This window comes from Thermobia domestica, chromosome 7, assembly GCF_964235325.1.
Source record: "Thermobia domestica chromosome 7, izTheDome1.hap1.1, whole genome shotgun sequence".
Classification (NCBI taxonomy): Eukaryota; Metazoa; Arthropoda; class Insecta; order Zygentoma; family Lepismatidae; genus Thermobia; species Thermobia domestica.
The window spans coordinates 255,270,381-255,296,645 of NC_137460.1; the positions used below are offsets into that span (position 1 = coordinate 255,270,381).

Here is a 26,265-nt window from a genome sequence, read left to right on the forward strand (position 1 = left end):
TATGTAAGTAATTGCAACGGTTTGCTCCCACTTTCAGAACCGAGAAATGAACGTAAAAGTAAGAGCTCTTGATATAACTGAAATCCGTCAATATCACAGTGATCTTTGTCTGTTAAAGATAGTTGTAAGTCCTTGCAACACTTTAGTAAATACTCTTTGTCCGTTATTGGATGGATGTCATACAAAAACCCAAATATTTCGCTGTACTGCTTCAGTTGTTGAAATCTTTCATTCAGGGAACAGATAATTGTGTCTAATGTGCAAAAATAGAAGTTACATTTAAACGCACTGTATGGATCATTAATCGGTTCGTCTTCAGATTCATACAAAAATTGTCGTTTGACTTTTCTAGGTCGGAGTTTTGGTTCATTCTCAAATTGTGGTTGAATGTCGAGCTCTTCAGCAATTACTTTGGCTCAACCAAAATATCCTGGAAACCTTCATCACTTCGCATGTTCTCAAGGCGACACTTGGTTTTCTTAAGCAGATCAAATGCTTGCTGAATGTCCACTGATTCTTGTTGGAAAACATGGCTAACCACATTAACACAAGAAAGAACTTCATACCGAAACATCACAACACAAACGAACTTAAAATTCAGGAGCTTCCTAGCCAGTCAACAAGCCTTATTTTTGCCCATAACGTCTATCTTTGAGTCCTTTGATGCTTCGAAAAGAGCATCGTAAATTTCTCCTAACTGGTAGCGAAACGATTTGACAGCATCAATACAACTCTCCCATCTATTATCACTAAGAGGTTTCAAAGTGAAATTGGATATATGTTTTTGCAGAACAAACCAACGATATGTGGAACTAGAAAAATAATTGTATACTTCTTGCAATAAAGCAAAAAATTTACAGCCTCACTACAGCACATTCCAGAATCATTCACAACCAAATTCAATTAATGGGAGCTACAAGGGACAAAAAATGCTCGACTATTTAGATCTAATATTCTTTTTTGAACGCCTGAGCGCTTTCCTTTCATATTGGCACCGTTATCATACCCTTGGTCACGCATGTTTGAGAGAGGAATTTTCAGTTTTTCTAATTCTTCCAAAATAGTGGTTGTTAGTCCTTCTCCTGAAGAATCATTTATGAACAAAAATCCCAAAAAATGTTCTTCAATGGATGGTTCCTTACCCAGTTCTACCTTCACGAAACGAACAATTAGTGTCATTTGCTCTGTATGACTTACGTCTGGTGTACAATCTAATATTACGGAATAATATGTCGCTTTCATTAGATCAGTCAAAATTTTATCCTTTATTTTTGACCCAAGGAGTTCAATTATTTCATTTTGAATGTCCTTGCTCAAATAATGTACATGTGTCTCTTTACATGTTATTCGTCGCAAATGCTCAGCCATAGTAACATCAAACTGTGCAATACACTCAACTAGTTTGAGAAAATAGCCGTTGTTTCTTGAGTAAATAGTGTCATTTTGACCACGAAATGCCAAGTTCTGGGAAGCAAGAAACTGAATTATACACAGCAGTCGTTTGAGAACCTCTTTCCAATGCTCAGCTTCATTGCGAATAATTGCTTGGTTTTCAGCGTCAACTGTTTTAGCTGACTGTAATCGGTTTGCAAGTTCAAACCACGATTGGAAAGCCTTCATGTGAGTCAAAGATCTATCATGGTCTGATAAAAGTCCGGACATACTGTATGCTTCCAATCCGAAAAACCTTCACGAGAAGAGAGTGACATTGTAGTACCACCGAAAAGACGGCAACAGAAACAAAATATTGCATCCTTAGTCACTGAATAAATAAGCCAACTACGAGCAACTTCTTCTCCATTGTGCAGACGTCTTTCGTAGTTACTTGTAGTAAATCGCCGACCCTCGCTGTTTACTGGTAACTCTCGTTTGGAGACTTGAACTGGACCTCGTTTAACAAGTATCTGACGCATTCTGTCCGTAATATGTTCTGGCCAATTTCCTGGATCATCAAGATCGATTGATTGTGATTCCAACACCTGCAAAAAAAAAAAAAAAAAGAAAAAGAAAAAAGAAAAAAAAGAAAAAGAAAAAAATAGAGTCAGTAGAAAATAATGTTAAATTTATTTTAAACATTGTCTTCTAACAAAGAATAAGTGACTAAAACTTGAATGGAATTTTTAAAATTGTGTTCATAATTTTTAAAGATGGTAGGCTTGCACCGAAGATGGGTGGGGTGGGGGTGGGGGATAATCAAGAAGCTAGATGATCCGGGGATAAACACAAAACTTAGAATGGCGCATGACCAATAAGCCTCCGATAGATGTGGGAGATAAATAAATAAAGAGGGGGAGAGGAAAAGTTTAATAATAATTGAAGTAAGTAAATAAATAAATAAATACAGGTTTCGTGCGAATATAAAACGTCCACGTCATGTTCTTTTGTATACATAGGAGAATCTGCCCAGGATTTCTGAAGCCCTACCCAGGATTCTCGGCTTCAGCATTGAAGTGCTGTAATGTGGTTAAATGTCTTGACCCTGATTGGCTCCACAAATGCCTCTTACGAAGTTGAATCAGTAATGAACGACCAGATCAACCGGGATACAAACATGTTCGTGGCTGACTTAACCTAAGAAATATGCAACTTTGAAAACATTTCTTTGAACGTTATTCTTAGCAAGTTTGTATTTCTTGCTATCTGTATTTTCTTTAAAAGATGTACATTATTATACACTAATTAAAACTAAACTCTGTTTTTTAAGCTCCGAAACACCACTGACTGTGTTCTTTTTTCTTTCTCTTTAAATGTGGTGGGTTGGTATGTGATAAGTTAGTTGACTTGCATCGTAATGTTTTGGGGCTTTCTGGATTAGAGTTTGGTATTTTATATTATTTGAAAAGCTTTCCGATTTCCTTGCGATGCTCAATATAAAAAGCCTTGGGGGATAGAATCCGCTAACTCTTGCATCAAATGTCAGTCTGCTAGTCATCCAACTGTAACAGACCGATTACCGGTTTGTTTACATTGGATCCGTATTGTTATGTGTACCGGCTGAAGTCGAAGTTGGTTCCAGCATAATATTACTGTGCCCAGTTTTGTTACGTGTAAGTTTACACTAATTTAATATTAATTCGTTCTGTATTGTTAGTACAAGGCACTTAAACTCATCCGGAAAGTTAAATTAAAACTTTGAGTATTTTTTTAAAATCTAGTTTTACCGATTCACTTCAAACCATGTAACCGTTTCTTTACAGTTTATACAGTATTTTGGAACAATTAATATAAGTAAAACTGGATACTACTAAATTTTAGCTTAAAAGCTTACCGAATATTTGATATAGTTGTGTTATTAGATTTCATTCATTTGTGAATTATCTCGACGTTCACTTGTTACACTATATTACTGCTGATATGGCGATCCCTCTGGTTATTGCCGCAAGAGGGCGTTCGAATCTCTATACGTGAAACTAACAGTTTAAAAGATGGCGGCTCGGCAGTGAAAAGAAGCCCTCCGTTGTCATGACAAAACCTAAATAAGTGCCTGAAGAGAATAATCTTTTATTTATTTATTTATTGAATAGGGTTTTCGGTAAGTTAGATATTAAAAATAGATATAGAGATTCATGATTTTTACGGTTAGGTTCTTGTATTGATATGTATTTATGGTAAAATTGCGCGAATTATAATCAAAGATATAATATTAGAAACCGCGTTTATCAAGGCCTGGCTACGAGTGGAAAACGACGCAGTGAATTGATAGATTTCGGCGCGTAAGAACGATGGTCTAAGTCAGTCTCTTAAAAAGTCAGAAATTTCGCAACTAAAATGCAAATTCGGCCTGCAACCTAGTAAAAATTGTGATTTAGGATAACCTGAAACATTATTTGGAGGAAATAGATATTAAGGAGTTCTGACCGAAGTCAAAATTCGTTAAAACCTTTTTGGATGAAGACCATCGAATGTTACCTCCGCCATCATTAGGAATCTGAAATGATGGGTCAAGAGGTATAAATGGTTGAGATTAGTCTCGTCGACTTGTGGAACGACATCCTACTATGGTAGTATGTGGAGCCAACAATCCGGGGATATTAGTGTCAACCCTTCACTTAAACAGGTTGGATAGTCTAGCCGAACCTGAGGAGTAAACAGGGACTCAGACCTGCTGATAATTGGGTAACATTTTTCCTTATTTTCTATAAACAGTATAGCATTTCAACTAATGGCATCTTTAAGAATCAGGATGGGTAACTAAGTTAAAAGGGCGTTACGCGTCTCTGAACTTGTCAATCGTCATCGTCCACTCATATACAAGCATGTATAACTGGATTATTAAATCTTATGTGTGTCTCTACGTAAATTTGAAAATGTTAGGGTAATACTTTACTTTGTACGCACCTTTCGACGGCAATGTACTTTGAAAATTTTGAATATTTAAGTAAGATAGGTTATGTTAAACGCATTACTGAATTAATTATGTCTTGTGATAATGCCTTATTTTGTGAAACATTTGTTGTAGGTTAGGTTAGATTTAATTTGTAAATGTGTGATCCATAGTATCTATGTAGGTTAGGTTAGGAGATTTTCTTTTATCCATGTTTCTAAATTTAATACGTGCCTTTTCCATATTGCAAGGTGATATATTTTTTTTTTTGGGGGGGGGAACCTTTACTATGAACGCACATTCTGTATCTGAGAATTTAAGTGTTTCGTAATTTATTTCATTTGATTTAATATTGCTTCGTGATGTATGTCAATTGTAAACATTATTATGAAATTTCTTTGAGAGTGCTCTAATATATAAATGTGTCCTTTAGTCGTATTTGTAATACGTGCGTGTAGGTTAGCTAAAATTTCGTTTCTTATGTGTAGAACCGGTAACAATTGTGATTTGAGCGTGATTTCCTATATTTTGTCGTGTGTCCCTTTGATATTGATTTTGTACTGTATTTTGTATACGTGCTTGCCATATTTTGTCGTGTGCATATTAAATACGTGTAATGTCGGTAAAATTGTATTTCGAACGTGTCTATTATTCTTATTTTGTCGTATGCCCTTTTATAGTATCTCTTAATACATTAGTAGTTTAAAAATCCTCTTTTGTATGTATGATCACACTGCGTTGCATCAGATATTTAGTTTTGTAGGTTAGAAAAATTGAACATAACATGTCCTCCGATGTTGATATCGTATCGTGATGAGTGCTAGTAATAGATTTGTGCCGATGCGGGAGAACTTTACTCTGGACATACCTTCGGAGTTCGACATTACTATTGATAAATTATTATTTCGTGCTATGTTTGTTTATTTTCTGTTAGGTATGTATTTACTTTGAACGTGCCATAGTTACAGTGCAGAATTAAATGTTCGTATATATATATATATATATATATATATATATATATATATATATATTTGCCTCATTAAAACCAATAACGTTGGAATGTTTTTCAACTTGCTACTCTCACAAGTAGAATATGATTTCTCATGCGTATCCATCCCTCTATGAGTTTAATTAGTCGTAAACAAAGATAATAAGTCAAAAATGATAGTAATTGTTTACGAGGCGTTTCAGTAATTGGACCCTGTCGAGTATATGTAGTTTTTTTGTTTTGTTTTTCGCTAGACATCTGTAAATATATCATTTTCATTAATAGTAGTGCTTTCATAGTAGACGTATTATGCGAATGATGCATAGGCTAATGTAAAGTAATACATGATGCTACTCATTTTTTTAAAATTGAAAATGGAATTGTAGTAGCGATGATTCTGCCTATGTCTGCATAATTTGCATGTTGTTTGAGGGATGACAGGGACATTATAAGCAACGAACGCCCAATTAAAAAGAATCCTCTGTAAATACATAAGTAGAAGGGATGGATCGTCAATTCTTTGATAATAATAATTTCGATATGTACTAACGAAATAAGTTTGAGAATCATGTTGGAGAATCTGGATATGTTAAAGCAATGTAACAATATCCTTTTATAAAGATGTTAATGAAGTATCATAGAGATACCACGATGGAGGCAAATGTTTAATGACAATTTTTTTTGAATCTGTTATAATGTAATTCTTAACCAATGGCACAAATAAACTAGTCTTGAGAATTTAACTTTATGATTTCAAATACAATTTATAAACTTGAACTTATACAGTTCTAATTGCTCATTTTTTTTATGTACTAATTAAGCTGAATAATGTTGACTCTTAATTCTTGGTTGGCCACAAAACAAGAATTTGGAAATCTTCTGATAATAGTAGTAACTTTATTTTCTTCTTCTTCTTCTCTAAAGCTAACGCAACCTGAACATTAAGTCTAATATAACCTTGAATTTTATTTTTTTTTCTTTCAATACCCTGGGACGATTTGCAATACAACCACTAAGGCAATAAATATTACATATTATTATTTTAAAAAAATGTTATCCCATATGTCTTCCGTCAAAGCAACTTGAACGGAATACAGTGATATTATGCACCTAGACACAAGAAATGAATTCCAAAAATTGAGTGTGACCCTAAAGATGTTTTTGATTGATTGTTTATATATTTGTCATGTTATAATTTAATTGGTGTCTCCGCAGAACGACTGGTTAAGCTCATCGCGTTATAACTAAGGGAGCTCGGGTTCGATTCTCGGTGAGGACACAAGTGGTTCGGATCCCACCCTTAGAACGTCATCATCATCCCATGGAAAGCAATGCAAAGCCACCATGGTTTCACCTTGCTGAGGGACCTTCGGGGTCAAACACATGCCTCCGGGAAGAACACCAATCATCATTATAAATTAATTACTAATAGGCAAATTATGAGCTTTCTTATATTACAGTACAAAAGCATATACAGTTAGAACCTCAGTATTTTCATTTTTCCAACAGATTAAAAAAAATAATTACAGTAAAATGTATGTGGCCAAACTATAGACTGTTAAAAGATTTTTTAAAAAATGTCAGTTAGTGAAAAGTCTCTAATCAGTTCTACTGCTTGCTTATTTGTTACATAAATAATAATTCGATTTATATCCCGAGTTCAGGTCGAAATGACCCATTCATCTACAACACCCGTCAAATTAAACCAAAGAAAATCAATAATATTGCATATGCTTTATTACAGTAAAGGATTCGATTCTCGTCTTTTTCTGTTCGGCAAAGCCATTTATTACAGTATTAGGGTTCGAGTCCTGGTACGTTCCCGTGAGAGAAAGCCATATATAACAGTACTGGATTCGATCCAGGTACGTCTCACTCCCTATCGAGATAAACCCTTTTGTTACTGTATGTGGTTCGTGTCCTACGGTCCCAAAGTGGGCTTGCGCTTTTACCATGGTCTAGGTTCGATTCTCCACCGTTTGAATGTCTTCTTTAGTATTTACTAGCGGGTTGGATTGACCATTAAAACTGACGATATAGCCGCTGGACAACAGGTTCAGAGTTCGGTCAGAACGTTTCGGGAAACCGGCACAAAGCTAACTCCAATTGTATTTTTTAGCGCTGATGCAATTTATTAATGTATGAATTACTAAGTTGCATGGGCGCTAATCACTCGTGCTGTAAAGAAAAATGAATTAGGATATTTCTTAAAATTAACATATATGAATTTAGATCATGATTGTTATTTTGAAAGGATACTCAACTTTTGGATTTTTGATTTAATTAACACTTGAACTTCACGAACAAATATTACATAAGCAGTAGCACTTCACTTTAAATAACCAATAATTTAGGCCCATTTAATACGAAAGACGCGGATGTCGCGGTTGACACGAATTATTCGTTATATTTCGTCACATGGTTGATTTTTGTTATTCACTAGCACCCTTTACTCACTGTGACAATTGAAGGGGAATTGTCATTGGCGGCTCCAGAGGGTCTGTCCAGAAGGTTGCGGGTTGGTTTCCTCTCATCTTCTTTTGATGAACAAGTGGTCTTTGCTGCTTGCCTACTCCATGTCGCTGCAATGACTTTTTAGATTTACTTGTAAATCAACATTTTCAACTTGTCGTTTATCTTCGTTATCATTGTATTGGTTCGATTTTACGACACTTAAAGTTGCTATGTATTGCACTAACAAAAATTAAACGTTATTTCAAATTGTTTTTTCATTTCAGTTGCGCACCAAATTCAACGTGGTTGCTTCTATGAATGTGATAGTCAGACTAAAACACCTTTTCTCTCCGTCTCGTCGTGTTGCTAGGCAAAAAATCGGTTTGCTACGCAGTTTGGTGATGTCAGAAGCTAAAAATAGCTATGACAGCCCATAGACAGGAATGTTTTGAGACGACGATTGTTCTTTGTGCTGAATTTTAGTTCCTTATTTGGGAAGGAGAGAGGAACTCTGCGATCTCTATCGCAGACGAAACGCACATACATATATGCACATTCGTTTGTTGGCTGAGAGAAAAATTCTTGAGAGTGCTTTTATGCGAGGTTCATTTAAAATTTTTCTTCATTAATAATCTATCAACTAGACCGTACAGTTACATTGGCGTTCGACAGAACGTTTGTTTTGAGAGTAACAGAAAAACAAACAGAACCCTGCAACACTGATCACTTCACTAGTGTTACCAAATTTCTTCCACTGGTCTTCAAAGGGTTAACATCACTTAAGTCTTCTTGTGACGATATAACGAAAAATTTTCAAAGTCCTTTCGGAAGTACGGTAACGAACACGTGGGCCATACGAAACGAATTCGGATTACGGTTGGGCCATAATTCAAATAAAGTTTATCAATGTCTTTTATTATATTAATATTTGTCGTTTTAAAATACTTAAGTGCCACAATTTTAAACACAACAAAACATAAACAAAGTTGTTATTATTTTCTTTCAAAATATCACGTTTAATAATTGAACAACTAATTACTGGCATTGTTTACCATTAAACACAAAAATATTACAAGTATATTAAGTAATAATTGTAACCTAAAATGTTTACTAATGTAGTGCCTTGTACTTTTAAATATGACATGAATTAATTTTCTTACTCTCATCAAAAGCATTCATTTTCAATATTTACTTTCATTGAAAACAACTTCTAATATTCTTGAAAACTAACACAATAACTGTATATCTGTTTTCATTTATTGTTATTATTATTAGTAGTATTATTTCAATTATCATTACTACTATAAACCAAATATATGACACACAAATTAAATTCAAGTCCGAGCACACATAAGTATTTTCGAAATATTGGTTATGGTATAAAAATTATGACTTAATTCTACGATAACACTCAATATTATGATATTTACAATTATTACATTCCGGTTAAAAATTAACCAAGAATGGACTGAGCAGTGGATGGTTTGTCAAACCATTACACTTTTTAAAGTGTTTGCCCTCCGAAATTTTAAAGATACCTACCCCCATTAAAATGTCATTTATTTCCATCCCCGAAGCAAAGTGAAAAGATAGGATATTTGGGTAAAATTTAAAAATAATATAGAGGGGACTAATAAGAAAATTGCCTACTCCGGGCATTACATAATATGAATAACCCATAATATTGGAGGGACCTTTGCTTCCATGTTTTCAAGTTAAGACTTGAAATGTTTTCGTATTCAACGAAAAGATTAATGCAAAGTGAATGCAACAATAGTTGCTAATAATTATCACATACACAACTTACTTGATACTCATTTATAATAGGAAGTCTCATTATATATTCTTTTCAATTGGACAACGCGCGAAGAAGGTGGGTACATGTAACTACCATAACTTACCACACCAAACTTCAAGTATCCTCAGCTGATTAGTAATCCCAGAGGCATACTGATTGGTTAAAACAAATAAATTGGCATAACACATCGTAAATATACATTAGTATTAATTGACGCATAGTTGTTAATTAAAATTGAAATATTTAATTCATTAATTTAAAATGTGCTTATTTAGGTTTATTACCGAATGATTTTTCACCAAAATATTTAAATTTGTGATTCAAAACATTTTTAATATTGTAAAATTGAAACACTATGATGGAATATTTTGTATAGATTTTCCACATTTTCACAATTTAAATTTATTTCATTTCACTAAATATGAAGATTTCCTCTTTTTTTTTGTTAAAATATCAAAGCCATTGCAAGTGTCGGTTTCATACAGTACAAGCAGTTCGGCTTAACGAAGTTTTGTTTATCCTACACCTACCCTAGGTTTTTTCAACACGAAAACAATTTTCAAAGGTTTCGTTTGCCAATAAACAAATAATGTGAATGCATATACTAATACAAGATTTTCATCAATCCTGATTACATTAGAAAGCGATAACTCAAAACACAAAATCGGTTTCTCAACATGTATGACTGTTGCATAGCACAAGAAATTAACTAACTTATCACTGCTTGAATTGCAATTACTTTTCTTTCGTGATAATTTTCGCTGTGCACCAATTTCACTATATTTAGGTTGAACACTAGATTGTCTTTTTCTTTTCACTAGGTTTTTCCATTTACCTGTATGCTTAGCCTTTGTTATAACGTCACGATCAGCTGATAGCACATCACTGACAGTAATTGGTGACTGATATTTAATTTTACCATTACGTTCACTTTCAGATCGCTTAGACGTAAAAGATTTATTCACCCGATTACCACATTCTTCCCGAAAAGGTTCGTGATTTTTATCTGTAGGTGATGAGTGGTCAGCACCTGAGACCTTTACTACATCATGGATCGCTAAGTTACTAATGTGATTTGATTCGAAATTTTGGTCACTTTCAAAAATATACGTAGAGTATTGATTACCATGGGGCGACAAAACAACTTTACAATCACGACTATTTATCTGGGCATTGGAGCGACTGTAATGTTTATTTCTCAAAAAACATTTACGAGCAAACTTGGAAAGCTTTGAAAAACAATACAACATGCGTTTGATTCCTTTTAATTTTCGTCTGACGTTACATACTTTCTTTTTATATTGCCGGTGCTTATTGCCATATTGAACCAGTAAATTATATTGTCTTGCCCTTTGACAAACAACATTTCGTAATCTACTAAAATATTCTTGACAGGTTTTTAATTTCTTTTCCCACGTTACTGAGTTACGTTCATTACCATTAGGCCTACCTGGCGTAAAGCCCTTTGTACTACCTTCTAAATACACAATTTGAGTGCAAGTGACTATGCAAAAGGTGACACAATTTATTTCTTCTATCTGTATATTTTTAACTTTCAACTCACAGCTTAAAGAACTACTCTTCTCTTGACAAATCTCAACAACCCTAACAGACACAAAAAATAAACAAGTTTTGTGAAACGGAACGCATTCTAATTTATTGGTTAGCAAGGTGCCATAGAGGCAATTTTCCTCTAACAAACTTAATACACTACAAGGCTGCGTATATGGGCTACTCTCATTCCCCTTTTCAACGCAATTTATTACCACTCTAGTAAACCTTTCTGTTGTGACGCACGCATTGCATCCCTGAATGCCTTTTGTTCCTTTACAAAACAAACAAACAATAGCGGAAACAGCTGGCTGTTCATTCATACACACAGCTACGCTAGACGTGGCCAACTCGATGGTTGGTGGGGGTTGCAAAGAAACAGCTGGGTTGAGCTTGTTATTCTTTTTTCCTTCTATAATACTATTCGACAAAGACAAAACAAACTCTTTGGCTTGGCCTAGCTCAACGTTAACGTGATTAACAACAAGAATGATTTCTTTTTCTGCTTTTAATTCACACTCAGATATTTCTTCAACCTGTTCAAATTCATTGTCAAGAAATTCAACAGTGGCTTGATTTACAACGATAGGTGGTGACTGAGACCTAACACATGACAAAATAGTACAACTTTCAACACATTCATTTTTCACTGTTCGTGCGTATGCTTTCTGAGCTACGGGGGCAATGTCCCACAAAATACCTTCAAACTCACGTTCAACAAATTCTAAATTACTTTCAGCAAATTTTATTTCTAATGGTACTGTTTTTCTTTGTCGATTCTCGTAATTTTGAATATTTTCTAACTCATTAACTTTTACAAAAGGATGCGCAAAAGTTCCAGTTTGAAGAGGATCAGCAAACCTAACCCGTTTCGGTGGTACAACTTGACAATTTATTTTCTGATTATCACTGGAATCCTTGTTACGACTAACATTGTGTTGCTTTAAATATCTTTTGTATATCCTTTCAGCCAACCTTTCTTTTGCAGTACGTACAATGTCTGAATTTTCATAATGAACTTTCAATTTATGTTTAATGTCTGACAAGGAAATAAATTCTGATTCAAGAACACATTCATCTTTGACCTTTCGATAGAAATCAGATTTGCGTATTTCATGCATTTTAGCAACAATTTTATCTTCAATTTCAGCCCTATATTCTATGTTCCTTTCCAAAAGAGATTTTGCAATTTCCTGTTTAGCTCTTTTACGAATTTCACAAACTTCCTGTTCTACCTTTAAGGCATTTTCGACTTCTAACAATGTAAAAGGTTCTTTTCTATATCTGAACTAACTTTCTACTATTAAGTACTCTGTTTCTTTCCATATTTTTCGCATTTCATGCAAGACAGGAATTATTTCTCTCTTTACGGACATGATGATTAATTTACTAATGCCAGAACAACAAAATTAAATAGCACTAATGAGGCACTACAATTTACCTTAATCGAGAAAATACAATTAACGTCGCCTTTATGCGGTTTTACCGAACGTTCCTGTGCTATCGGGCGCCATTTATTACAGTAAAGGATTCGATTCTCGTCTTTTTCTGTTCGGCAAAGCCATTTATTACAGTATTAGGGTTCGAGTCCTGGCAGTGGCGGCGTAAAGCAAACTGGGGCCCGGGGCCAGTGAAGTAGATTGGGGCCCCTTTTCGAGAAATCGTGATTTATAAACTTCTATTTTTGACATTCATTTACGTAATCATTCTTTCTGTTTACTATTCCCCCCTTTCCCATTGGTGTGTGTGTTTAAACCACTTAATTTGGGATATATTAAATAAATTTGGGTGACATTCAGCATCCCTGTCTATTTTATTAACGCTAAGAACCGCCTTCAGGTTGGTATCTAAAAATAAAACCGGACCAGAGCTATCGTTACATATATTTTTTATTCATTTTTAAACAAGGGACACGATAGAAAAAGGGTTAGAGATACAAGTTTAACGGAAGCTACAAAGAATCCAAAATTTATCCTACATCTAGTTATCCTAGTTTAAACGTGTACTGTAATTAGATAGAATAGTAGGAGTAATGCTCCTAATAGGGGTCTAATACATTTAAAGACAAATTTATGTGCAAAATGTAACAATGAGCTGATATTGAAAAAATCGCAAATAATAATATAACCGACGTGATTTTTAAATGTAAGCTGTAAATGTAATGCAAGTTTTCTAGAATTTTCTTGTTCGGTTCTCGCCTTTGGTGTTCCTCCTGTACAATTTCTTATATGGCTAAGTTTATTCATGGTTTCTTACCTGTCTGAGTTTACACTACATGGGTTTTATTTAGAATTAGATTTTATTCCTGCAATTAGCCCCATTCTCTTTAACATTCGGTTTCTCTCCAGTGATCACACAGGATACTTAATTTTTTTTTATTTTTTTATTTTTATTTATATATATATATTTATTTTTTTTTACTACCGAAGTATCAGTAAATAATGGCTAGAATAGATTTCTCTCTTGCCTGTCATCATTTATCTTTTACTAGGTTTCTCTTCAGTGATAATATACGATCTATTTAGTCCCACTGCTTTTGCCGAAATATCAGTGAATAGTTAAGCACTGTATGTTTCTCTCCTGCTTGTCTTTTTTACTATTGTTTCCATATTTCACACTTGTATTATGATTACATCATTTTGTGTTTAATAATTCACTCATATTTATATTCTGTCACTTATGACTTTCTATTACCATTTACTAACATCCTTAGTATTAGAATATATTATAACAAAAAATCCTGAATATATTGAATAATTGGGAATATATCATAGATTAAATATGCGAACACAGAATTCCACTATGGGTTGTACCACCCATCACCAGTCAATTGACAGATCTTGTCGGCTTTTTATTATTCTTTTAGTACTTTTATATTTTTATTGTCTTAAGTTGAAACATGAAACTACTTTCAATGATATTTCCGCTACCTTAGGAACCTGTGTTCCACCAGCATTCAGAATGTTACCTTTCTTGATTTGGTTGCTGCGGAAATCTCAACTATATTAGATTTTATTTCATTTTCAATAGAAAGAATGGCCAGATTCGTGAGTCTTTCTTGACCAATTTTGGAGTGCAAGTATGATTTTATCAGCTTAATTTGGTGAAAGACCGTTCACACGATGTGACAGATACGGGCAGTGTTATCAAGCTCTGAAGAGCGGTTGCCAAACTTTTGTAGCTTCAATCCTCATTGTAGATACATATTTCAGTATGTCTTGTGGAGAAAAGTCAAGTTGTACTTTAGCTATCTGAGCACACCTTAGAGAATGGATTATATGCTTACAATCCTGAAATAATTCTACGCCGTCCTGGTCATTCGGGTAGAACAAAGCCAAACCAGAGTAACATACTTTTAGTCTTTCCTCGCTCTCATCATCTAGCTTTGCACAAAGTTGGCAAAGTAAAAAAAAAAAAAAAAAAAGTTGGCTTTTCACCTACATTCAACCTCTTCCTTTAAATTTCTTACCTCCCCACCCAAAGAGCGTGGAACGTTTATTTTATTTATTTTTAATCTACATTCAGTTTTTTCTTTAAATTTCTTTCCAGGTCCCCAAGAGAGTGAGGACCTAAGCTATAGCTTGTTTAGCTTACACATAATTCGGCACTGATTAGTTTTATTAGACAGCTATTTCTGTTGTTTCATCAGTTATTTGGTGTAATATCGATCGACAACTAATTGCGTTTACTTTTAAGGAAGGTGTGGATTATAAAATTTGACGGCCTTTGTACGGCTCATACTAACAAAGTTCTTAAGCAATTATTTTTTACCTACCGTCCGGGGCCCTCCACGAAGTGGGGCCCGGGGCGGGGGCACCGCTCGCCCCGCCCTTACGCCGCCACTGAGTCCTGGTACGTTCCCGTGAGAGAAAGCCATATATAACAGTACTGGATTCGATCCAGGTACGTCTCACTCCCTATCGAGATAAACCCTTTTGTTACTGTATGTGGTTCGTGTCCTACGGTCCCAAAGTGGGCTTGCGCTTTTACCATGGTCTAGGTTCGATTCTCCACCGTTTGAATGTCTTCTTTAGTATTTACTAGCGGGTTGGATTGACCATTAAAACTGACGATATAGCCGCTGGACAACAGGTTCAGAGTTCGGTCAGAACGTTTCGGGAAACCGGCACAAAGCTAACTCCAATTGTATTTTTTAGCGCTGATGCAATTTATTAATGTATGAATTACTAAGTTGCATGGGCGCTAATCACTCGTGCTGTAAAGAAAAATGAATTAGGATATTTCTTAAAATTAACATATATGAATTTAGATCATGATTGTTATTTTGAAAGGATACTCAACTTTTGGATTTTTGATTTAATTAACACTTGAACTTCACGAACAAATATTACATAAGCAGTAGCACTTCACTTTAAATAACCAATAATTTAGGCCCATTTAATACGAAAGACGCGGATGTCGCGGTTGACACGAATTATTCGTTATATTTCGTCACATGGTTGATTTTTGTTATTCACTAGCACCCTTTACTCACTGTGACAATTGAAGGGGAATTGTCATTGGCGGCTCCAGAGGGTCTGTCCAGAAGGTTGCGGGTTGGTTTCCTCTCATCTTCTTTTGATGAACAAGTGGTCTTTGCTGCTTGCCTACTCCATGTCGCTGCAATGACTTTTTAGATTTACTTGTAAATCAACATTTTCAACTTGTCGTTTATCTTCGTTATCATTGTATTGGTTCGATTTTACGACACTTAAAGTTGCTATGTATTGCACTAACAAAAATTAAACGTTATTTCAAATTGTTTTTTCATTTCAGTTGCGCACCAAATTCAACGTGGTTGCTTCTATGAATGTGATAGTCAGACTAAAACACCTTTTCTCTCCGTCTCGTCGTGTTGCTAGGCAAAAAATCGGTTTGCTACGCAGTTTGGTGATGTCAGAAGCTAAAAATAGCTATGACAGCCCATAGACAGGAATGTTTTGAGAAGAGGATTGTTCTTTGTGCTGAATTTTAGTTCCTTATTTGGGAAGGAGAGAGGAACTCTGCGATCTCTATCGCAGACGAAACGCACATACATATATGCACATTCGTTTGTTGGCTGAGAGAAAAATTCTTGAGAGTGCTTTTATGCGAGGTTCATTTAAAATTTTTCTTCATTAATAATCGATCAACTAGACCGTACAGTTACAGCTTCATGGAAAGTAAGTGAAACATAGTTAATTTAATCCCACTAGCTAACTAACTAACTATATATATATATATATATATATATATATATATATATATATATATATATAAGCTAGGCCGTCATGAACATATTGGTACAAGATATTTAGAAACAATTGTCGGTCTGTCGAATTTCTAATTTATGCCTGTCGAATTGCAATGTACTCTAATAATAAAAGTCACTATGTTTCACTGCATTTCCTCTTATATTTTACATAATGCTGTAATTGCGTGATATTCAACCAACATGCAATTGTATGTTTATTCAAATACCAACATGTTTAACTTACGTCTATTACAATTTCCTGTGGAAATGCTGATCCATCTTCGTTTCGTATATCAATTGTTCCAGATTTCAATTGTTCTTCTTCCTCCTGCGAAATGCTCGTAATCGATCGATCCACCTGTGGAAAGGAAAAGAACTAATACGTTACAAATAAAGTTTCTTTTCTTAAAAGAAAAAAATATATTTAATTTGTATTCTAAAGGTGAAGAAAATGCATAAATGATAAAATAACTGCATATCTACATATTCCGTGTTCATTGTGAAAATGTAGTTAGGAAAACAAAAAAATGGGGCGATTCTTACAGAATCTAGGTAAAAATGGCCTAATTTTTTATTTTGCTAAATGTACATAAAAATTAAATTCTCTCCGTATTCATTAACAACTTTGTGTTGTAAAAATCATCAAGAATCAGCGCATTCATAAAATAGATGCGCATGCATTCAAATTAGCTGCCGAAGCCCGAACACTTTTTTTTAAGTCACATTAATCGTATTGAATAGAAACATAATCTATATGGTCTTACATTTTTACATGTTACTTATTTACGATATGTTTATGAAATAATGGGTTTATTGCAAAATTTGTGATAGCGAAACTCCACGGGGATCTGTTAACGGTAACGATCATACATTTTAACTCTTCAGAATTCTAGTTAGTAGACGATACTACTACTACTACTACTGCAATACTACTACTACTACTACTACTACTACTACTACTAATAATAATAATAATAGTAATAATAGCAGCAAGGTTCTCATTCATTTTTTAAAAAATCAGATAATTCCATTAAACTTCTTAAAACAAATTCGACTGAACTTCCTGTTTACGAGAAATTTACAAGATATTGGTACACTTGACCCAGTTTGTCCCCGAAATTTTTTCCATTAAGTGAAGTATATTTAAGTCCCAAATCTATCTGTTTCAAGAGTGAATGAGATTCGAAAGAGATGTTTAGAATTTTATGTAGTCGTGGTACAGGAATCCAGAAGCACTTGTCAATCAAAGACCCATTAAATAACGAAATGTATTTTTTTCTCCAAGTGTAGCGTTAGTGAAGGCTTCTAGAGATGGTCTTGTAGAGCTTCCACATTTAGTTACACAGTTTAGTAAACACGTTGATACAAATGAAGTTAGTGTAGAATGGCGATTTTTGTGCTTTTTTTTTTTTCCAGTGAAGATGAGACAAACAAATTACTCTCAATGGAAATGCATTCGGGAATTCATAGCTAATGCTAAAGATTTTAATGATGAATTAAAATTTCCCAATATTGCAAAGTTGGTGTTAACATTACCACATTCAAACGCGAAAACGGAAATAATATTCTTCAGTGACATAAAGCCAAACAAGGGGAGCTGAATTGTTAATGAGGCTCTCGACACAGTTGTTGTATGATCTGCTTTTCAAGCAAAACGGATAGACTGCCGCTCATTCAAGGTTACCAAAGCTCATCTGAGTCTACACAATACAGATGAATTGTATTAATATTGGTGAGTGATATTTTATTTACGTGGTCATAGATTTATAGGGCCTTATGCAGAGTCGTTCTGACGCGTGATTAGTGCTATACTAAAACGTTCGACTAATATATGATTCCTGCAATAGTAAGTCCTTTAGTATGACGCTAATCACACGTCTAAACGGAGTCTGCATAAAGCCTATTCACTATTTCTATTTTGCTTCAATAAAATTATTTGAGATGTGTGAAAAATCGCAATTGAGTGGGAAATTCTGTGCTTCCTTGTGGGAAACTTTAGACTATGTACCTGGCATCACTGGCCATTAGCATTATTTGCAGAGGGAGCAAGGAGGCAACGAATTACTCTGTGACGAAGGGGAGTTCGGATCAAGAGGAAAGTACGAAGGCATTTACTGAAAGAGGCAAATTATGTAAGTTCTTCTTGTGCAATTATGAAGCAGGTTAGACATTAAGATTGTTCGGAAGGTTTTCATGTAAAACTAGGAATTCTCAGCGAGGTGATGTTAAAGAAAATTATTTAAGCAGGCGCCATAAGTGTTTAAGATATAGGGTGTAAATAACATACAGATTTGTATGTAACCTGTGAGAAGAAAATACTATAATATGCATTTTTCACAATTTAAGGTAAATTTCTAAAGTATTTTGAAACACGTGCTTTCTCGAAACCTCTGTGCTACTTTAAGGTTGCTGTTACAGTCCTTCATGCTTGTCTAATTGCGCGCGCTCCCGGGTTTTATTTGTGGGGAGCCATAAATCTTCAGTTTGATTTTTCATTTTTATTAATGATTGTGCTTAAACCTGAAGGAATAGCATCCGTGGGGCGAAAAAAAAGTAACCACGCGGAAGTAATGTTCTGTTACTCCAAGCAGCTTCTATACTTCGTAATGAGTTTCGAAAGTTACGCAGGCAGACTTTGCATAGTGGAAAGTCGATTTGTTTGTAGAACAAGTGTGTCAAGGTCAGATTTTGTCGATTTTATGCATAGCACTGTATGTAGGATGTAGTTTGAGGTACGGTAATATAAGTGATCAGTATACAGTAGGGGGGCGCGGTGGCTCAGTGGTAGAGCGTTCACCTCTGGTGCTTGGGGTCCCGGGTTCGATCCCAGCCCCCGCCAAGTGAACTTTGTGGTGGACAAACACCGTGCTCGTGGGTTTTCTCGGGGTTCTCCCGTTTCCTCCCACTTTCTTCATTCCACCATTTCACTCATCTCTCATCATCACCGTCTCCTTTAGCCTAACCGGCATAACCGTGGGACGTAAAACTTAAACATTTCAGTATACAGTAGTTATTTTAAGAATCTGATATTGGTAATTGCATATTGATATTGGTATGATTCGGAATGCGCTGATAGAAAAAGTTCAGAAGAAATTAGGAAGGGCAGGTGTTGTGGCGTACCAACTTTTTGAAGATTTCGTGCAATTTTACTATACGGGTCCATAGTATAAGTAGCAATAGGAGTAGGAACGGGTTAGGAGCCCCGCAGGGGTTCGTTGGGTTCTGTTCTCGACATAAAATACGCAAACTAAGGACTTTCCCAAATTTTTTCGTACATTTCATATGTGAATCCGTATAGGAAAACTGCACCGAAGAGTTACAGGTAAAATTTAATACTTTGCATGATAAGACATGTTTATAACCAACAAATTTATGCAGGTAGCAGAATTACAAAGTAATACGGCTGTATTTTAGGTTTACAAGTGAGGGGTTACTACTGTAATATCATTACAAGTGCTTTGCGACGGCTAAAATAAGTGAATGCATACGAAAGATGGGGAAGGTTCTAGAACACAGGTCCCCCGATATACACTAGTAGCTAGGTTGGTTCCTTTCTGTACCAAAGCTTAATATTCAATTCACATAGTATTGCCAAGCGAGTGAAGGCGGGTTAGAGCCCCGCATGGCACATTCCTTTCTGTCTTTATTACAGCTAAATGAGAAGGGGGACCTGTGGTCTAGAACCTTGCCCGAAAGATGACTCTTTTAGATGCTATTTTCCACTGGCACCATATTCCTGCACAGTGGTCGAAACCTGTGTTTTATGTTTACAAGTGAAGCGTTACTAGTTTACAAGTGAGCCCGCCAGTTTTGCACTGCACTGACTCGATTAGGTAGCATTCGTACTTTTTAGTGGCCCCCTAGCAGTTTTTTTTTTTTTTTTTTTTTTTTTTTGCACGGTAGTTTTTTATATACATCCGAAAGCTGTGTACGCAGATCGTAAAAGAATTGTAGTAATTTTTCAACAATTACTTCCAGTGGCCCCCTTGAATGTTCTCTGTGGCAAGTGATATATTTTAATGTTGCGCAGTGGAAACTTTTGTAGGGACAATAGCAAGGAAATTAGTGAAATAAATTATAATTTCAAACATTTCTTTCTAGTGGTGTGCCAGAAGTAAATCTGTACGCATTAGGAAACCTGTTCTAAAAACTATATACAGGGTGTATAGAAAGTTCTGAAAGCATTGGGAAACCTATTGTGAAAGTATATGCAGGGTGTAGAGAAAATTCCGTACCACCCTTTTAAAATTCCACAGCGATGTAGTTTTCATTGATTATGAGAAGGACGATAGACATTAGGCCAGGAGAACACCTTTAGTGCATCATCGTGAATTAGAAATTTTGGGTAAACTTAACGGGTGAACATTACAATACACGCTCCAGCTGCGCATCGATAAGTAAGGCATCTTTAAAAGGGTAGAATAAGATAGAGATAAGTAGGGTAGGGATAGGAATGGGTTAGCTTAAAATAGAGATGCGAGGGCTGGAGGATTTTATTTTTCTTCGTAAAACCAGTTTTTCTCTGGTTCACTTTTTTGCTTGGGAAAATTTGGGCTTTTTTTCGAAATTCTGCTTTAAATTGATAAAGCGGACTTTGTTTTACATTTATATAATACAAAAACTAGTTTAATTAGTGGTTGATGCAGATAATATAAAACATCGGAAATAAACCTTGAATTTCGAAATGGTATTTTAAACAACTTTAGTTTTTAGCAGGGTTGGCTGGTTTAAACCAGCTGTTCTTAAAAAAAAAAAAAAAAAAAAAAAAACTGGTTTAAACCAAACAAAGAAGAACTAAAAATGCTTTAAATCGTGTGAACTTCATGGTGACGTCTCCACATATGAAACCACCTGCATTACGTTTATGTACTTCCCACCTTTTAATCGACGGGTCCCTTGTTCTATCCTCGGTCGAACCACAACCTATCTTTCAAGTGTAAACCAAGTAGCGATTCGAGGTGTCCCTTTAAGCGAAAGTCTTCTCCGTGATAACCTTGGTATTTCATAAGGATGTTAAACCTAAACATACGATACGAAACTAAATTATATATTTCTACTTGCCTGAATGCCTGTTGTTTTATAAAGAAGCCAAGGTTGCTTAATCATATTGATAGAAATTATCAAAATTTATCAACTGCCTACGCAGCTTCCAACATCAACTTAGATTTGACTTTGTTTTAATTTTATTGAATGATATCTACATACCAAATTCGTAATTTAATACTTCAGTTTTAGCGTAGTGATTATGGCGTGGTTTGTCCGTGCGTGCCGCAGAGGCACTGAAACAAAGACCTGGAGCCCCATGGGAGCTATATGGTATTGTCGGCTTGTATCTCCCATCCATGAAAAAGTTTTCGGTTTGGACCAGCAGGGGTCCTAGAGGGAGAAAACGCCCTAACAACGGTGTGGCTGTGCTAAAAAGAAAGAAAAAAAAAAAGGTTAAATTTTAGAATTATCAACATTCTTGGAAAATATTACAGACTGTTACAGAAGTTTTCCCAAAGGTTCGAGAATGCTCTAGAATTTTCAGGATACTGTAGAACTTTCTAGAATTATCCAGGATGTTCTAGAATGTTCTAAAATGTTCGAAATTGTTGTAGAATGTACCAGCATGTTATATTTTCCTATAGGTTCGAAAATGTTCCAAAATGCGCACCAGTAGGACGGTACACATTAGGAATACGGGGTCATTTTTTTATTAAAGTTTACAGGTATCATTATACCGGGACATATAAAAGAATGACCGAAATTAGTGTGTAATTCATAGTTTTCGCAGTCGCTGAAATCAATGGTAAAACTAAGATCGCATTAACTTCCAAATCCACCTCTTCGGCTGCGGGCCCGCGGGGAATACCGTGACATGTAAAAATAATCCAAAATGGCCGATATGTGTCAAATTCATAGTTTTCGCGGTCGCTGAGATCAATGGTGACACTTCCATTAGCGATGACTCAAATTCAGCTTCCATGCAGGCTGGTTGTCAGCGGGGAGGGGGGAGGAGAACGTAAAAATAATCCAAAATGACCGATATTAGTATCAAATCCATAGTTTTCGGGGTCGCTGAGCTCAATGGTGAAACTCAAAAAAGTGTTTACTTTTAAATTTAGCCCCCATCAGCTAAGGAACGGGGCTCATACTGAAGAGGGTGCCGAGACATGTAAAAGTAATCTAAAATGACAGTTATTTGTGTAAAATCCATAGTTTTGTCTACATTCACGTTTTTGTGTTTCTGTATAGTAGTAGGTGGCTTTATTGTGGTTAAAAACAGGTTAGTTAATGGTTGTATTAAGTATAAACCATGTTTACTCTTAAGGTCATCCCAATGGAAACGCATCTACTTTGTCGGATGTGCATTCACACAAAATAGACCCAATTTTTGAAACGTTTAATTTTTCTTTCGTTGTTCAGTTTGTTGACAGATATTTTATCTGACCCGTGCGAAGAACGGGCATAACAGCTAGTTGTATAATGTTTTTACTTGTATAACTATTTATCTTTTGTCCTTCTGAAAAGATTCTTGACAATTATATTAACAACTAGGCCTATGTAAAGATCAGTACAACGTATTTTTATCAGGAGTCCTTCGTGAGTGAGTCGGCAGTTGCATTTGTGACTAATTAGTCCCGGTTTCGTGTCGAAATGAACAATTTTTCTTGGATGAAGCCGAGAAGCGGTTTGGATTCCGCTTTAAGCTTATGTGACTCCTTCCAGCATAACCTTGTTGTTGCATAATAACACCAAGGCGGACAAACTAATTTCTGTGCATGTCTAATATAAATACATAGAGTAAATTATTTAAACCAAAATGACCTGGTTTTTTGGTTTTTTCAATAAAAACCATGATTTTTGCCAACCCTGATTTTTAGCATATTTACATTCCTGAACCATTCAGAACTTTCCCGAATTTTCTATTTACTTGTCACATAACGTAATAACTTGTAACCACCTGTGAAGTGCTTCGGACCTGCAAAATCGGTAAAGTACAGAATTTTCTGTTCGTGGATCTTATTCGTAATGTATTGTTCATGTGAGCATGTGGTTTCCAAGACTGTAGAGTATTATATAGCCACCATCACAGTTTACCCAGCACTGAAGGTTTCTGAATTTTTAACCAGAGGAATTCAATATATTACGGAACTTTTGCCTTAAAATATTTAATAACTATGTACTACGTTTGAGCCATGCCAAGCATAACGAACACTAGTGAGTGGTGGTTAACTTTTGCGCTTCTGTCGAGGAGTCCTGGATTCAATCCCGCATTCGACTATTGTGATGAAAGCTTTTAATTCCATCTGTAAATGTAGAGATAGTGCATGTCAGGGTTGACCATGGTTTAAACCAGCTGGTTTTTTCAACAACAACAACAACAACAAAAAAAAAAAAAAAAAAAGTTTTAACCAGAAAACGGAAAATGTTCGCAAAGTGAGTGTTCGTAAAATCTTGAACACATATTTGTGGGTTATCACGTTTCACTCCCGTATATTATTCGTATTATATTCAGACCTAACTTCCCTATTCGTTACTCAAATAGATTATATGAAGGGTAAGGAGAAAAACCAAGGAATGTTCATGTATGTGCTTTATCGGATGCTTTGTCCTATCTGTTGGTGACTCTTGATACTATTTGACTGTATATGCCATGCATGCGTAGATGTAGAAACGTCCATGTAAAAAGGAGCAAAAGATTTGATTAAGACTATTCTTTTTACGTGGTTTTCAATATTAAAACGCTGTTTTCTCGAAAACGCAATTTTGAGACATTCCTTCTTTTCTCCCCTTACCCTTCATATTACGAAATAAACTTTTCTTTTCCTTTTTGTAAGTTTATGAATGTTTCTTTTGTGATTTTTTTTGTAGTTCATTATTGTTATGAAATTGCAATCAAAGGTAAATTCTAAATATTGTTTCGTTTTTAATACACAAACCCCACGAGAGGCATTTATTAAAATCAGAAGTATCTTTGGTATCTATTTTATTATAAATGGGTCAGAGCCAAAGTGGACTCAAATAATTCGTATCTTGATTCACTTTTCTTACTGATACGCAAATTAAATCGTATATCTTTAACTTGGATTACTAAAAGTCGTAGTGAACTGACTTGGACCAAATTAATTCTGTATAATGGTTTCACTGTAGAACTGTGTATCTTTTTGTCCTTCTGGAACGACTCTAAGCAATTATATTAACAAGTAAGTAAAGATTAGTACACCGTATTTTTATTAGGAGTCCTTTGTGAATGAGTCGGGAGACGTATCGCATTTGTAGCCAATTAGTCCGGGCTTCGAGTTCAAATTGAGGATAATTTCTTTCGTATGTAAGCCGAGAAGCGGTTTGGATTCCGCTTTAAGCTCATGTGAACCTTCCCAACGTAACCTGGTTGTTGCATAGTAATACCAAGGCGAAACAAACTTGTTTCTTTCCATATGCGATATAAATATATAGAGCAAATTATTTAAACCAGGAAAACCTGGTAAAAAAAAAAAAAAAAAGGCGCATTGCTGAAGGTCCTGGCTGACTTCCTTTTTTGTTGTTTTTAAATCGGTATTACTACCAGTAATTACCAGCGGTGACGGATTTGCGAAATGGTTTAGGGTGGGGGTCTTTCCGACTCAAGCCTGTTCCCCGAAATTACAGAATTTCTAAAGCAAACGCAACGTTAGTTACGCCTTTACTCATAAACTTTGAGCTTCCCTCAAATAAAAATTAGGAATTTTTATAAAAACTAAACGTTAATAAGAAAAATCCCTTCCAAAACACTTTTCTATATCCGCCACTGATCATCAGTATAAAATGGTCTTCAGCGTTGTATCATGAAGATTGCTGCTGAATATACAAGCGAAACGAAATATTAGTTATGCGTGTACTCATAAACTTCAAGCTCCTCCCAAATAAAAATTAGGGATTTAAAAAAATATATATTAATGAGAGAAACATCTCCCAAAATACTTTTCTAAATCCACTACTGAGCATTTGTATAAAATAGTATTTAAGGTTGTACCCGGAAGATTATTGCTAAATCATTGCACAGCTACAGTATAGCAGAAATCTGCAAGTACGCTATGACAGGCATATTGAAATAGTAAGTTGCGTGCTAGAAGCTAGAGTACTAAGCTCTAATGACTAAAAATGAAGTGATCTAGAAAAGAAGAAAATGTCGATAACTCAGAAGTTAAAATAGCTAAAAGGCCTCTAAAATTGCCCTCAAATAAACGTACTTTGTTTACTTTAATTCATAAACCATGTGCTCCATCCATCATGATGGTGAATTCCAGAGTGAAATATGGCGTTTAGATCATGTTATTTAACTATAGAGTATGCTATAAGAAAGCTATTTAGATAGAAAAATTATGATAATGAAAAAGATTCTTTTCTTTTCCCCTAAAAAAGCTGGCTTTTTTACATTTCTAGCGTAAGGTTAGGGAAATTTTCATCCGTCTTCATGAAATTAAAATAGACTATAATTTTTCGTTTCTGAGTAGCCTATACAGCTGGAGCGACCGTTGTCAAGTTAACCTCAACTTCACAATACGCACTTCAGTTCTTCATCCTCATCGAAAAGTAGTTCGAATTAACTTTACAATGCCCGCTGCAGCTGGTCTACTTACTCAGAAACTAGAAATAACACTTCAGGGTTGTAACCGGAAGATTATTGCTAAATCATTGCGCAGCTACAGTATAACAGAAATGTGCAAGTACGCTCTGACGGATATATTGAAACAGTAAGTTACGTGCTAGAAGCTAGAGTACCAAGCACTAACAAATAAAAGGCGAATGACTAAAAGTGAAGTGATTTAGAAAAGTCGATTTCCTAATCTTAAGCTAAGCCGTTCCTACCCCTACCCTACTTACCGCTCTATTATACCCTTTTTAAAGTGGCCCTACTTATCGATGCGTAACTGGAGCTTGTCTTGTAAATT

The 26,265-nt window shown here is 35.1% G+C and overlaps 1 protein-coding gene across 1 annotated transcript; it reads right to left on the bottom strand.

The window, feature by feature from the left end:
• Positions 1-903: 903 nt before the first annotated feature.
• Positions 904-1,662, bottom strand: LOC145689681 (zinc finger MYM-type protein 1-like). The gene has a single exon (XM_081763878.1). The coding sequence runs from the start codon at positions 1,660-1,662 to the stop codon at positions 904-906; it is 759 nt and encodes a 252-aa protein (XP_081620004.1).
• Between the last annotated feature and the right edge of the window lie 24,603 nt (positions 1,663-26,265).

What these genes read in the sequence shown, in the direction of transcription:
- LOC145689681 (XM_081763878.1), bottom strand. Translation starts at nt 1,662, where the DNA reads ATGTCCGGACTTTTATCAGACCATGATAGATCTTTGACTCACATGAAG.